Source organism: Elephas maximus, chromosome 2 (assembly GCF_024166365.1).
Source record: "Elephas maximus indicus isolate mEleMax1 chromosome 2, mEleMax1 primary haplotype, whole genome shotgun sequence".
In the NCBI taxonomy this organism is placed as follows: domain Eukaryota; kingdom Metazoa; phylum Chordata; class Mammalia; order Proboscidea; family Elephantidae; genus Elephas; species Elephas maximus.
The window spans coordinates 78,168,373-78,182,657 of record NC_064820.1 but is presented as its reverse complement, the minus strand read 5'-3'; the positions used below and the strand labels follow the sequence as shown (position 1 = coordinate 78,182,657).

At 37.0% G+C, this 14,285-nt stretch overlaps 1 protein-coding gene across 4 annotated transcripts in view; it reads right to left on the bottom strand.

Moving 5' to 3' along the window:
- ARHGEF28 (Rho guanine nucleotide exchange factor 28) overlaps positions 1-14,285 on the bottom strand; it is a 391,051-nt gene that overhangs the window by 71,836 nt on the left and 304,930 nt on the right. For all 4 annotated transcript variants that reach the window (XM_049865615.1, XM_049865633.1, XM_049865625.1 and 1 more), the window contains 4 exons: positions 13,385-13,525; positions 10,377-10,624; positions 2,496-2,618; positions 573-690 (listed from right to left, as the gene is read on the bottom strand). In XM_049865615.1, coding sequence (XP_049721572.1) covers positions 573-690; positions 2,496-2,618; positions 10,377-10,624; positions 13,385-13,525 — 630 coding nt within the window. The remainder of the gene's footprint in view (positions 1-572; positions 691-2,495; positions 2,619-10,376; positions 10,625-13,384; positions 13,526-14,285) is intronic.

The following is a 14,285-nucleotide window of genomic DNA, read 5'->3' as shown; positions in this document are numbered from 1 at the left end:
CAATCTAATAATTCAGTGCTTGGCATTTAGTGACCAAAGCAATAGCTTACGTTTCACCAGACTGCTGTGAAGGTAATAGGAAGACAAGGAAAAGAAGTACGAAGAAGATCAGGATATTGGGCAATATGGAGGAGAAAGACAGGGTCAAAGTATGAAGAAGGCAACTTGGTTTGGGCTACTTGAAGAATTCAAACTATTGGCTAAGTTACATTATACAAGATAGTTTCTCAAAATTAATCCAAATCCTAAGGCTTTAACAGTTTTCCCATAATGAAAAACTTGGTGAATCAGAGACCACACGGATTTATAGCTTTTTCTGTTATTTCTGCTGGTTAAAGCACTCAGCTACTAACTAGAAGGTTGGAGGCTCGAGTCCACCCAGAGGCACCTTGGCAGAAAAGCCTGGCGATCTACTTCCGCAAAATTAGACGTTGAAAAATCCATGGAGCACAGCTCTACTCTGACACACCTGGGGTTTCCATGATTCAGAATCGACAGTAACTGGCTCGACCGGCAGCTATGTTTAAAACTAATGAAAGAGGCAAAGCGTTGTTCCAAAGGTCACCACTTACCCTTTGTGTACTGCAGTATCCTTTCCACCAAGACAGGGTATTTTGTAATTCGCTGAGTGACCAGCAGAATACACTCTGGAATTCCTCGGCGTCGGGCCAAAAGATTACTATTCCGGAGCTTTAAAAAATGTATATATATATATTTTATATACAAACTCTACCTGTATTTACTTTTCAGGCATGAATTTAATAATACAAGGAAACTGCTACATTATAATTCCATTCAGACTAAACATATCTGCGTTGTCATTAATTAAAACGTGATTCATTGTCATTAAATTGTATACACTGTCATTAATTTCAACACTCCCCACTGTCCAAGAGTTCAAGAAGTTTACCTTTCTCTGATGTATCTGTAATTAATTCCAGAAGTAAAACAAGTTCCAATACATCTAAGCACTAAGAATAGCACAAGTTTTGAAAAATAATCAAAAATCAGAGTTTGGACGAGTTTTCATGTAACTATTTGTTTTCTCAACAGGTCTTCCTCCACATTTGGTATTAGTCATTACAATACTTAAATTTCCCTTTAAACAAGGAAAGCTTTTTCTAAAAATCTCAAAGTATTTCTTAAGTTTTCAAATCTTCAACATTCACGTATGTGAAAAATAGAGGAAAGAGAATCTGGTAACATTCTTAAAACACCAGATAAAAATTTAGATTGTGGGAAACTTTACAGGACAAACTTCTTCAAACTGGAAGGAAAAAGGGAGGGGAAACATTTCAGCTAAAAGAGTTTTTATAACTGCCACATAAAATATGTGAACCTTGGTCAGATTCTGATTTAAACAATGCAATTTTATGAAATACTTAGGGAAATCTGAATTCTGGTCAGCTATTTCATGATATTAAAGAATTTATTGTTAATTTATTTAGGTGTGATAACGGCATTTTCATCATAATTTTTTTAAAGAGACTATTATCGTCTGGAGATACATACTGAAATATTTACAGATGGAATTATATAATTTTTGGATTTGCTTTAAACTAATCTAGTAGGGATGGGATAGAGGTAGGATAAGATGAGCATAAACAAAAGAGTGGCCATGGTTACTGCATTGAAACTGGGTGATGGGTTTGTGGGAGTCCACTGTAATATCCTCTCTATTCTTGTGTATGTTTGAAATTTCCCTTGGTATAAAGCTTTTTGTTTTTTTGTTTTTTTTTAATGTACCTGCTAGGCCAATCTGCCCTGTCATGTATTTCTCTGTTTATTCCATGTGACTCCCCATCCCATACACACACACAAGGGCAAATATAGAAACAGGGACAGAAGTTATTAAGAAATACTTTTCAATTCAACATAACAAAGAATTTCTTGGCGCCTAGAACCATCAAATTAGGGAGTTCCCTGACACTGGAAGGGTTAAGAGTCCACTTTTCAGAGCTCATGAAGAAGAGCTTCATGTCAGGGGACTGGACGAGCTGAAGACCAAAGTTTCTTGAACTCTGAAACTCTATGATTCTAAAATACTGCAACCATAGTCCAGTTATAAAAGAAAACATTAAAACAGACAAGGCTGTCTTCTCCCCATATATGTCAAATACCATCTCCCCCAAATACTCCATGTGTCTGTCCCCTATTATTTAGAGAATGGATTTTCTCTTAATTTTTACTTTGGTTCTCTTGATTTATAACGTGTCAGGGCATGAAACAGTTTCCCAGGATATTATAAATATGCTCAGAAGCTTGGAGGACATGACTTCACAAATATAAGATAAAAAAGGAAATGATTTGGGAGAAATATTTTACGAACACAGGAGAAGATAGTTTCCATCTTTAAGACAAGCTTGCCACTTCCTTCTCCTTCTCCTGAAAAAGAGTGCCTACATATGAAACTTGTTTAAATCATGTAAGAAACAAGCATGAACTATTTCCCCATGCTGGCTTACCAATTTATAATAGCGTTTTAAAATACTGACCTTAATAAAATTCTGAAACTTTTTATTCTGCTGGAGTTCTTTAAAGAGACTAACTGCTTCTTTGTGGTGACTACAAAATTCTCCATATATTTTCTTCATTTTATTTGCATTTTCTTCTGAAAACTGAGAAGAATAGCATTTAAATAACAGTTTATAAATTTAATCACTAAATTGAACACTGAAAAAAAATGCCGTTTTCATATATTTCAACAAATTTTTTGCAAATAGAGAATAATCATAATAGAATTAGTGAACAGAAGCTCTTCTTTTCCCCAGAAACTTTTAAAATTAAAAATAAGAGGAAATAATCAAGTGGTTAGGGGGAGGCAATTTATATTCTATTATTTTATGTTTTATCTACTTCAATTATCAAATAGTCAAATGAAAAATATATGATATCTTCTATGATTTTTAATGGCGGTACCATTTTATCATTTCAATTTGTATTTTTAATACTTTTGTAGATTGAAAGAAGGGTGTATGACCACATTTGGGGGTCTCCAGGAGAGTCTGGCCTCCCAAAGGAATCACCAAGTTTTTCTCTATTGGCTAAGTGACCATGTCCATGACCTCAGTCCTCAGTTGGGAATGTGACTTCTGTCAGTATATCAAGAATGGATCTGTTATGCAGAAGTAGACTATAATGAACTAAGATGAAAGAGAATGATAAATAAACAGAATACCAATTTATAAACTGATGGAGAAAAGTAGAGATATGGGCTAGAATATGTTAATAAATAAGCTTACTTGTAGAAAAATCTCTATAGAAGAATCTACATGACAGCCAACTTCGACTCAAGGTGGCATGGAAAGGATGGGGAATTAGCTGACATCAGACTGTGATGACCCTATGTGTACATGTCCACATTCAACATCATTGCCACAGAAACCAGAACACATCCCTTTCTTGGAAAGTACCTAAAATTTATTTATATGACCATTTCTAATCTTTTCATCTTTGCTTATACTCTTATCTATAATGATCATCTCAAGAGATCATCATTAAACCACTTAAAATTGTTCAAAGAAAAAAAGCATACTCTAACAAAATACACACAGGACTTGTATGATGAAAACTGCACGATTCTCGTGAAAGAAACTGAAGAAGATTTAAACAAATGGAGAGATACACCCTTGGAAGACTCAACACAGTAAAGATGTCAATTTTTCCCAAATTGATGTAGAGGTTTAATGTAACTCTTATCAAAATCTCAGCAACTTTTTCTTTTTAATAGATATAGACAAGAGTATTATAACATATGGAAAAGCAAAGGAACTAGAATAGCTAAAATAATTTTAGAAAAAAAAAGAATACAGTGAAAAGAATCAGTCTAACCAATTTCAAGACTTATTCTACAGCTATAGAGATTAAGATTGTGTGGTGTTGGCAGGACAGACATGTGCATCAATGGAAAGAACAGAAAACTCAGATGATCAATTGATTTTTGACAAAGGTACAAAAGCAATTAAACGGAGAAAGGATACCTTTTCAACAAATGGTACTGGAGCAACAGGACATCTACAGATTAAGAAAAAAAAAACAGCCTAAATCTCACACCTAACACAAAAATTAACTCAAAATGGACCAAGGACTTATATATAAACCATAAAAACTTTTAGGGGAAAAAAAAAATAGGAGAAAATCTTTGGGATCTAGAACTAGTCTAAGAGTTCTTAAACTTAAAACTAAAAGAGTGATCTGTTAAAAAAAAATTTTTGATGAATTGTACTTCACCAAAATTATAAAATTTTGTTCTGTGAAAGACCTTGTTAAGAGAATGAAAAGACAAGCTACACAGTGGGAGAAAATATTTGCAGAGCACATATTGAACAAAAGACTAATACCCAGAAAATATAAAGAAATCTCAAAATTCATCGTAACAAAATAAACAACCCAATCAGAAAATAGGCAAAAGAAATAAACAGACATTTCACCAAAGAGGATATACAGATGGTAAATAAGCACATGAAAGGCGTTCAACATCATTATCCATTAGGTAAATGCCATTTAAAACCACAATGAGATATCACTACACACCTATCGGAATGACGACAAAAAAAAGTAGTGACAACGCCAAATGCTGGAAAGGACATGGAGAAACTGGATCATTTATGCATTGTTGGTGGAAATGTAAACTGGTACAGCCACTCTGAAAAACAGCTTGGCAGTTCCTTAAATACAAACTAAACATATAACTACCATAAACATACAACTACCATACCACCCTTCAAAAAAAAAAAAAAAAGCCATTGCCATTGAGTCTATTCCGACTCATAGCGACCGTATAGGAATGAGTTGAACTGCCCCATAGGGTTTCCAAGGAGGGGCTGGTGGATTCGAACTGCTGACATTTTGGTTGGCAGCTAAACGCTTAACCACTGCACCACTATCATATGACCCAGTAATTGCACTCCTGGGCATTTATCCCAGAGAAATGTAAACTTAGGTTTGCACAAAAACCTCTACGTGAATGCTTATGTTGTTGTTGTTAGGTGCCATAAAGTCGGTTATGACTCACAATGACTGTATGTATGCCAGAATAAAACTTTGCCCGGTCCTGCGCCACCCTCACAATCATTTCTATGCTTGAGCCTGTTGCTGCAGCCACTGTGTCAATCCATCTCATTGAGGGTCTTCCTCTTTTTTACTGTCTCTCCACTTTACCAAGCATGATGTCCATCTCCAGGGACTGATCCCTCCTGATAACATGACCAAAGTATGTGAGACACAGTCTCACCATCCTTGCTTCTAAGGAGCATTCTGGTTGTACTTTTTCCAAGACAGATTTGTTTGTTCTTGTGGCAGTCCGTGGTGTATTCAGTATTCTTTGCCAACACCATAATTCAAAGGAGTCAATTCTTTTTTCAGTCTTCCTTATTCATTGTCCAGCTTTCACATGCATATAAGACAATTAAAACACCATAGCTTTGGTCAGGTGCACCTTAGTCTTCAAGAAGACATCTTTGTTTTTAACACTTTAAAGCTGCAGTGCATCTTTTGATTTCTTGACTATTGCTTCCATGAGTGTTGATTGTGGATCCAAGTAAAATGAAATCCTTGACAACTTCAATCTTTTCTCCATTTATCTCTTTTTTTTATTGGTCCAGTTGTGAGGATTTTTGTTTTCTTTATGTTGAGGTGTAATCCATACTGTGGTCTTTGATCTTTGTCAGTGTTTCAAGTCCCCTTCACTTTAGCAAGCAAGGTTTTGTCATCTGCATAACGCAGGTGTTAATGAATCTTCCTCCAGTCCTGATGCTTCATTCTTCTTCATATAGTCCAGCTTTTCAGATTATTTGTTCAGCATACAGATTGAACAAGTGTGATGAAAGGAAACAACGCTGGCACAAACCTTTCCTGACTTTAAACCACACACTATCCCCTTGTCATGAATGCTTATAGCACCTTTATTTGAAATAGCCCCAAACTGGATACAACCAGATATTCTTGGAAAAGTGAATGGTTCAACAACTTATGGTGTCTCAATACCATGGAATACTACTTAGCAATAAAAAGGAACAAACTACTGATACACACAACCACCTGCATGACCCTCCAAAAAATTATGCTGAGTGAAAAAAGCCAATCCAAAAAAGGGAACATATTCTGTGGTTCCATTTACATAACATTCTAGGAATGACAAAATTATAGAAATGAAGACCAGATGAGTGGTTTTCAGGGTTTAAGGAGAGGACAGGAGTGAGAAGTATGTGAGTGTGGCTATAAAAGGGTAAGATGAGGGTTTCCTGTGGCAATGGAAATGCTCTGTGTCTTAACCTATCAGTGCCAATATCCTGGCAGTGATATTGTATTATCCAGGTTTGCAAGATGTCATCACTGGGGGGAAGTGGTCAAAGGGTACATGGGATCTCTTTGTATCATTTCTTACAATTGTAAGTAAATCAACAACGAACTCGAATTTTTTTTTAAATAAAAAATATTGTTTAAACGCCAAACCCCAGACTTCATCTCAATCCTATTGAAACAAAACCACTGGGAGTTGGGGCACAGGAATCTCCATTTTTAACAAGCTTCAGGTGACTCTTATGTACCTGAAGTTGGAAAATGACTGCTTTACACTGGCCATGTTCCTCATGTTCATAATTTCTCACCAACTTCAAAGTTACCACTGACCAAATCAAATCACCATAACATTCCAGCCCAGTCTCTTGATCATATCAAGTCACCATGACTAAGGTGTGGAAGTCCCCTAGACTTTCCTGTCAGACATTCTTGAACAGCTACCTGTCTTTTTGTGCCCACAGACTGCCACACCCGTGCCCGTTGCCTACGGACTTTGCTAATTTAATCTTCAGGAGGCAACATTATTTACAAAGTATTGAGGGTACCCCTTGCCACACCCACTAGGCATGGCCAACAAGTAGAATACAAAAGGAAACTTAAATCCTTTTCTCTGACAAACAAGGACCCTTTCCCCAAAGGGGAAGTATGTTCTTCATCCAAAGGACCACCAGCCTCTTACTGTGTGACAGCCAGCTGCCCAAACCTGCCCCTTAAATTAATCCCTGACTTTAGTCACAAAAAATACATAAAAGTAGAATTGATAGAGATCCGCGATTTTTGTTAACTATGCAAGTAACTTAAGAATGAAATGTTTTCAATGATGAAAGTTAAAATAACAGTAAATTCATAAATATTTTTGAGTCAAGTTAAAAGAACCCATTGCCATTGAGTCGATTCCGACTCATAGAGAGCCTACGGAACAGAGTAGAATTGTCCCGTAGGGTTTCCAAGGAATGGCTGGTGGATTTGAACCGCCAACCTTTTGGTTAGCAGCCAAATACTTAACCACTGTACCACCAGTTCTCCCAAGGAAAGAGAGATGCAAATAATTTCAAATGACAAAATAGAGTAAAAATCTTGCATTTCATTTTGAGTGTATTCAGGTTCAAGTTCACTTAGACACAAACACAGATACATTCAGATATTATCTTGCAAAGTATTTTATAGTCTCTGAACTTGGCCCTAAGAGTTGGCACTGTAAATGTTGTGTGAATTACGAGGGGAGAACAGGTCTAGGTCTTTAAAGATAATCTGCAAAACAGATAACCTTTGATTAATAACTTACCACAAATGTGACTTTTTACATGGTTAAACATGTAGAAGTAGCTATTGAGAAAAAAAACCTTAAGTCTTTTTTTGGTTTTATGCATTAAAACTATCTGTTTTCAACATATTTACGTCAATGAAATGAATTCCCCCATGTTAACATACAGACCAGCAGCTGAACTCCACTGCTGTGTGTGACAGGGTAAAATCTTTCAAAAATTCACATTTTTTAAGAAGATGACAGACATTTTGTTGAAAAGGCTTTTGCACCTTTGTCAAAAATCAGTTGGTCATTCTGGGTTCTCTATTCTGTTCCACTGATGAATGTGTCTATCCCTCTGCCAACACCACACGATCTTAATTACTGTAGCTACAGAGTAAGTCTTAAAATCAGGTAGACTGATTCTTCCCATTTTATTCTTTGTGTGTGTGCATGTGTTTAACTGTTTTAGCTATTCTGGTTCCTTTGCTTTTCCATGTAAGTGTTATAATAATCTTGTCTAGTCAAACAACACATACAGTGAGCAAATCTGCTGCAAAAGACCTCTTTATAGTGTTAGAAAGCAAAGATGTCACCTTGAACAAACACTAAGGTGCACCTGACCCAAGCCATGGTGTTTTCAATCACCTCATATGCATGCAAAAGCTGGACAATGAATAAGGAAGACTAAAGAAGAATTGATGCCTTTGAATTATGGTGTTGACAAAGAATACTGAATATACCATTGACTGCCAAAAGAACAAACAAATCTGTCTTGGGAGAAGTACAGACAGAATGTTCCTTAGAAGCTAGGATGGCAAGATTTCATCTCACATACTTTGGACATTTATCAGGAGAAACCAGTCCCTGGATTATGTACTTCATGCTTGGTACAGCAGGGTCAGTGAAAAAGAGGAAGACCCTCAAAGAGATGGATTGACACAGTGGCCGCAACAACGGGCTCAATCATAACGATTGTGAGGATGGCACAGGACCAGACAGTGTTTTGTTCTGTTGTACATAGGGTTGCTATGAGTCAGAACTGACTCATGGCACCTAACAACAATTTTGTCTATATTTATAAAACATTGCTGGGATTTTGATAAGAATTACATTAAACCTCTTATGTCAATTTGGGGAAAACTGCCATCTTTACTGTGTTAAGTCTTCCAGTGGTGATCTCTCCACTGGAAAGCCATACTAAAGCAACTAGGAATGGATTTCCATGTCTTTCCCCAGGTGCTTTAGGCCAATGCAAAACATGGCATTTAAGTGAATTCCTGGTTTTGTTTTTCCTAAGTGATCCCCTCGTTCGATAAATATGTATTGTGCCAGGTACTATTCTAGGTGCTGTAGATACGGCAGTAACCAAGCAGACAAGCATTCCTACCTCACTGGGGCTTACAGTCTAGTGACGGTAAATGATTCCTCTGACTGTTGCTATGGATTCTCAAGGTAGCATACTCTTAGCTCATGTTGTGGAAAGAGCAGATTTTGAGCAAATCCCAGCTGTGCCACTTATGAGGCATGTGAACTTGAGAAATCATTACCTTCTCCATGCCGCAGTTTTTGTATTTGTACAATGGGAAAAATAACATCTACTTCAGTGTTTTAAAGATCAAATGGAAGAACCCTAAAAGTGCCAGCCATATTATCGTCACTGAATGCATGTTATTTAACTTCTCTATTAGCATATTTTTAATGGAGAGCCCCTTCAGAGATACCAGGGGGTCAATAAGAATTTCCAAAGGTAGGTTTGTTGTTGTTGTTGTCTGGCAATTAGGAGAGTAGCCCCTTCACACGGAGGCTTCCAGGATTCCAAGCAGCTAAGAGGTGCCCTTTTAAGTGAGATTTGCTTGTTCTTGTCCCTCCTAGAAATGAACTCTAGGGCTTGAATAATAGTAGATTTGCTCCACTGCCCCTAAGATGAGTCATCACGTGTCTTGAAGGCATTGGTGAGGTTATCACAAGGCCCACTAGGTAAGCCATGTTATTAGAGAGTCTATCACATCAAAAAGTCTTAATAAAACTTTCAAAAGGGGATTAATTTATGACGGTGACTCCTGAAAAAGGCAGCAATAGGGCCAAGGATGATTCAGCCAAGTCATGTGACATCAGTCGTATGACAATGAGTTATACAACCTCTCAGGCATCAGTCATACAACCTGTCATAATTGAACTGTGTCACCCCAAAATGTCTGTCAATTTGGCTAGGCCATGATTCCCACTGTTGTGTGACTGTACACCATTTTTGTCATTTGATGTGATTTTCCTGTGTGTTGTAAATCTTATCTCGATGATGTTGATGAGGTGGGATTTGCGGCAGTTATGTTAATGAGGCAGGACTCAATCTGTAAGATTAGGTTGTGTCTTAAGTCAATCTCTTTTGAGATATAAAAGAGAGAAGCGAGCAGAGAGACAGGGGGACTTCATGCCACCAAGAAAGAAGCACTGGGAGCACAGCACATCCTTTGGACCCAGGGTCCTTACGCTGAGAAGCTCGTAGCTCAGGGGAAGAATGATGACAAGGACCTTCCTCCAAAGCTGACAGAGAAAGCCTTCCCCTGGAGCTGAGCCCTGAATTTGGACTTCTAGCCTACTAGACTTTGAGAGAATATGTATGTTTGTTGAAGCCATCCACTTGTGGTATTTCCGTTAGAGTACCACTAGATAACTAAGACACAACCCAACATCAAATAAATGAAAACTAACCAAACCCACCAGGCAATTTTAGTAATAAAATCAGTCCCATTTTTCCAAAAGTTTTTAACACTGTAGAACTCTGCAAGCTGTCAGGTTATTGAGGTCAGGGCCTTTATGCCTTTCTTACCTGCTGTACTAGGATATCTCCAATTCGACTGATCACAAAATTCCTATCATTGTCAACACAGGATTCCTGCCTTCGCTCCTTCATACAATAAAAGAAGTGCCTATGGATTTCAAGCAACTCATCTAAACAGGGGAAGATTTTATCCACAGTGCTGTGGTCGAGCTGTAGCTCCTCTTTCATCCCTTTCCTGAAGATCTCGGACATGATGAAGAGGGTCTGGACGTGATGCATTTCTGTTTGCATGAGCTCTGAAACATGGAGCAAAAACAGGCTTTAAAAAGCAAGTCACTCTACGGACTTAAATCAGTACCTCAATACTATATGTTACACAAATAAAAAGAAGGACTGTTTAGAAACAACATTCTTCCCACTATAGAAGTCAGCATTGATTAGACATCTAATTGAAACTCAAAATATTATACTATTTTATTTTTTCTAGATATTAAAAGATGTGTACGTGAAGTCTAATATATGGGAATCTCATGTATCTGCAACTCTCATGACTAGCTAGTGTCTTCAGATATCTTCAGCAAGGAACCAGGTTTTAGTCCCTCCCGAATGCTCTAAGATACCTAACTTTGTTTGTATTAAGTACAAGCGCAATTAATTTGATGAATTAAATAAAGTAAAATTTTTTAATGCAGACAACAGTACATCCTTTCTATCTACAGGTTCTGTCTTCAAAATTCCATTTTCTCCAAGAAAAAAAAAAAAGCATCATGATCAAAGAACACTACCAAGAAAGTGAAAAGACAACCTGCAGAGAAATATGGGAGAAAGTATCTACAAATCATGTATCTGATAAGGGTCTTGTATCCAGAATATATAAAGAATTCTTACAATTCACTAATTAGACAAATAACTCAATTTAAAAAATGGGCAAAGGATTTGAAAAAATATTTTTCCTGAGAAGATACAAAAGGGCCAATAAGCACATGAAAAGATGCTCAACATCATTAGCCTTAAAGGAAATTCAAATCGAAACAACAATGAGACACCATTTCAGACCCACTAGAATGATTATAATCAGTGACAATAAACAGGTATTGTTGAGCATGTGGAGAAACTGGGACCCTCATACACTGCGGGTGGGAATGTAAAATGGTGCAGCCACATTGGAAAACAGTCTAGTACTCCTCAAAAGTTTAAACACAGAATTAAAATATGACTCTAAAATTGCAAACATCCCAAAACGTCCACCAACTGATGAATGGATAAACAAGATGTGGATACTCACACATTGGAATATTATTAAGTCATAAAAAGAAGGAAGTACTAGCACAACTACGACATGAATGAACCTTGAAAACATTATGCTAAGTGAAAGAAGCCAGTCACAAAGGACCACATATTATACATTCCACTTATGTGAAATGTTCTGAATAGGCTAATCCGTAGAGACAGAAAGCAGATTAGTGGTTGCCAGGGGCTGGTGGGAGGGGGATGTAGTGAGTGACTGCTAATGGTTACAGGGTTTCCTTCTGGAATGACGAAAATTTTCTGGAATTAGCTAGTGGTGATGGTTGTACAACTTTGTGAATATACTCAAACCACTTAACTGTACACTTTGAAGGAGTGAATTTTATGGTATGTGAATAATTACTGTAATGGAAAAAATGCATCATGACAGAGAACAGTAACTTAAAATTTGTGGCAGTACCAGAAGTACAAGTTCTATATTAAGTAATATGCCCAAAGCTCACTGTATTTTGAGAAAGAATCTGGAATACCATGGAGCATAAATAGGTCTAAATGTAGCTTTGTTTATTATTTTACCATAAATAAAAAATCTCTAACTGGGGACTCACTAAATTATTATATAACACGTTTTAGAGCCTACTCTGAGCGAAGTACTTTACCCAATTACTTATTTCATTTGATCCTTTCATCTATTTACCTATTTTGCCTCTACACATTAGGAATTCTTTTCCTCAATTTTAAAAGAGCGCCAATGAGGAAGAGGGTGAAGGATTTATCCCCAAACAGCTGCCTTTCTGACTCCAAAGGCCACACTAGGGACTCCATTACATGATAATTCATCCCAAATGGGTTAGATTATTCTTAATAATCTATGAAATAGAGAGATTAATGAAGAAAAAAATGACAGTATAAAATAAATTGCATGAGAACAATTAGAGGGACAGGATCTTCCTTACCAAAGTGACTTCCACCTATCCAACACTGGACAGATCCCAAGGCATGCTCACATATCATCCCATGTGACCTGCATAATCAACACCTGCTGCAGGTGAGAAGGTGTCTTCATCACCAACGGACGTTGTTGGTCCATACTTGTAAACACAGGATTAGTGAAAACTGAGAGCTAACCTCATCTTACAATAGAGTATCTTCTTGGCACCACTTTTTAGGGTTTATTTTGCTTTACTAAATATACTCGGAAAAAATTTTAAGCTGCATTATTTTCTAACTAGACTACACTTTAGACTTCCCCTAATGTAGTTTGCCTCCTACCCTCTATTCCAAACAGCATGAAATAGTAAAGTCCCACCAGAGGTGAATTCTATGCTCAGGACTGCAGCACACAGCCATGCACGGCTCTGATCCAGGTGCAGCTGTTGCTCTGCCATCTACGTGAACGGCAGCCCGTGACTGCATAGTACGAACTGCACAACAGCCCCCTTTACCCAACAGTAAAATAGGTGGAAGCTCACTGGGATTTTTACATAGACAAGGTAAAAAATTATAGGCCAAGCCTAAGCAAACTCGAAAAGGGTATGAGAAAAAAATAAATTCTAAGTATCTTTTTTGTACCTGAAACATCCAATGCCTCGTTTTATACTCACAACATTTTAAAGCTAAGTGATATTATTCCTGTTTTACAGATGGAGATACTGAAGTTTGAGTCAGTTAAATAATTTGTCTGATATCAGGTAACTAGAAAACATTAGAATTAGGGCTTGAACCCAAGCCTGTGTGGTTTCTAATTCCATGTTTATTTCCCCTATAACACACTGCTTTGATCCCAAGACCGTATTTGAAATGCTTACCAAAAATGACATCCTGTCTTTTGATGACATCTTTCTCCTGCCTACTACAAAATGAGGGATCCACCACCAGACTCCAAGATTCTGCTTCAAATTCCTGGGCGTCGCTGCTGAGGTCACTCCACAGAGAAGAGTCCACAACATCTAACGTATTTAGAAAGAAAATAAAGGCCAGAAGCATTGTAACACACACAACGCAAACAGAGCTTCACAAGTACCATGTTTATGGATTCATTCAAGTAAATAAACCTGCTGTGGACATAGAAACAACCAAGCCAAAATATTATTAATGTGAACATGAAATATGTGAAACCAGACTATTGAACTGATCCAAATCAAGACAGCTTTTCATGAAAGAAAAGAAGAATCAGATATTAAAATAATGATTACATATATACAAAAAAAAGGACATGCAAAGAGTCTTTTGTTTGTTTGCTTTGGCTTGCTCTATTTTAGTTTTATTTTTTTGTAACCTTGGAAATGACGATGTACTTACAAACTTTTGAACCCACTGATTTCTTTTGCCCCAGGTTATCTTGCACTATTCATTCAAATATGAATTTTGTACTGGTCCACTTGATTTGTTTTTTTACTTGGCTTGCTGCTTTTAATATAAAATGAAGCCGAGTGCAAGAACTTGGGGTCACATGTGAGTACAGATTTTTCTGACAGAATTAAACAACACACACACATACACACTGACAGAACTTTCCTATTTGTCCAAAAGGCACTCATTAAAGAGATTGCAACTCCAAAGCAGTAAAGATGAGATGACAATGGATTTAAAGGGCTTAAGTTTAAAATTAAAAAAAAATTAAAACATATTTCTGGGGCACAGTTCACTCCTTTCCCTTATTACTACTCTCCTTTCATTTGATTTTCATTCACTTTTTGGTATGGCTTG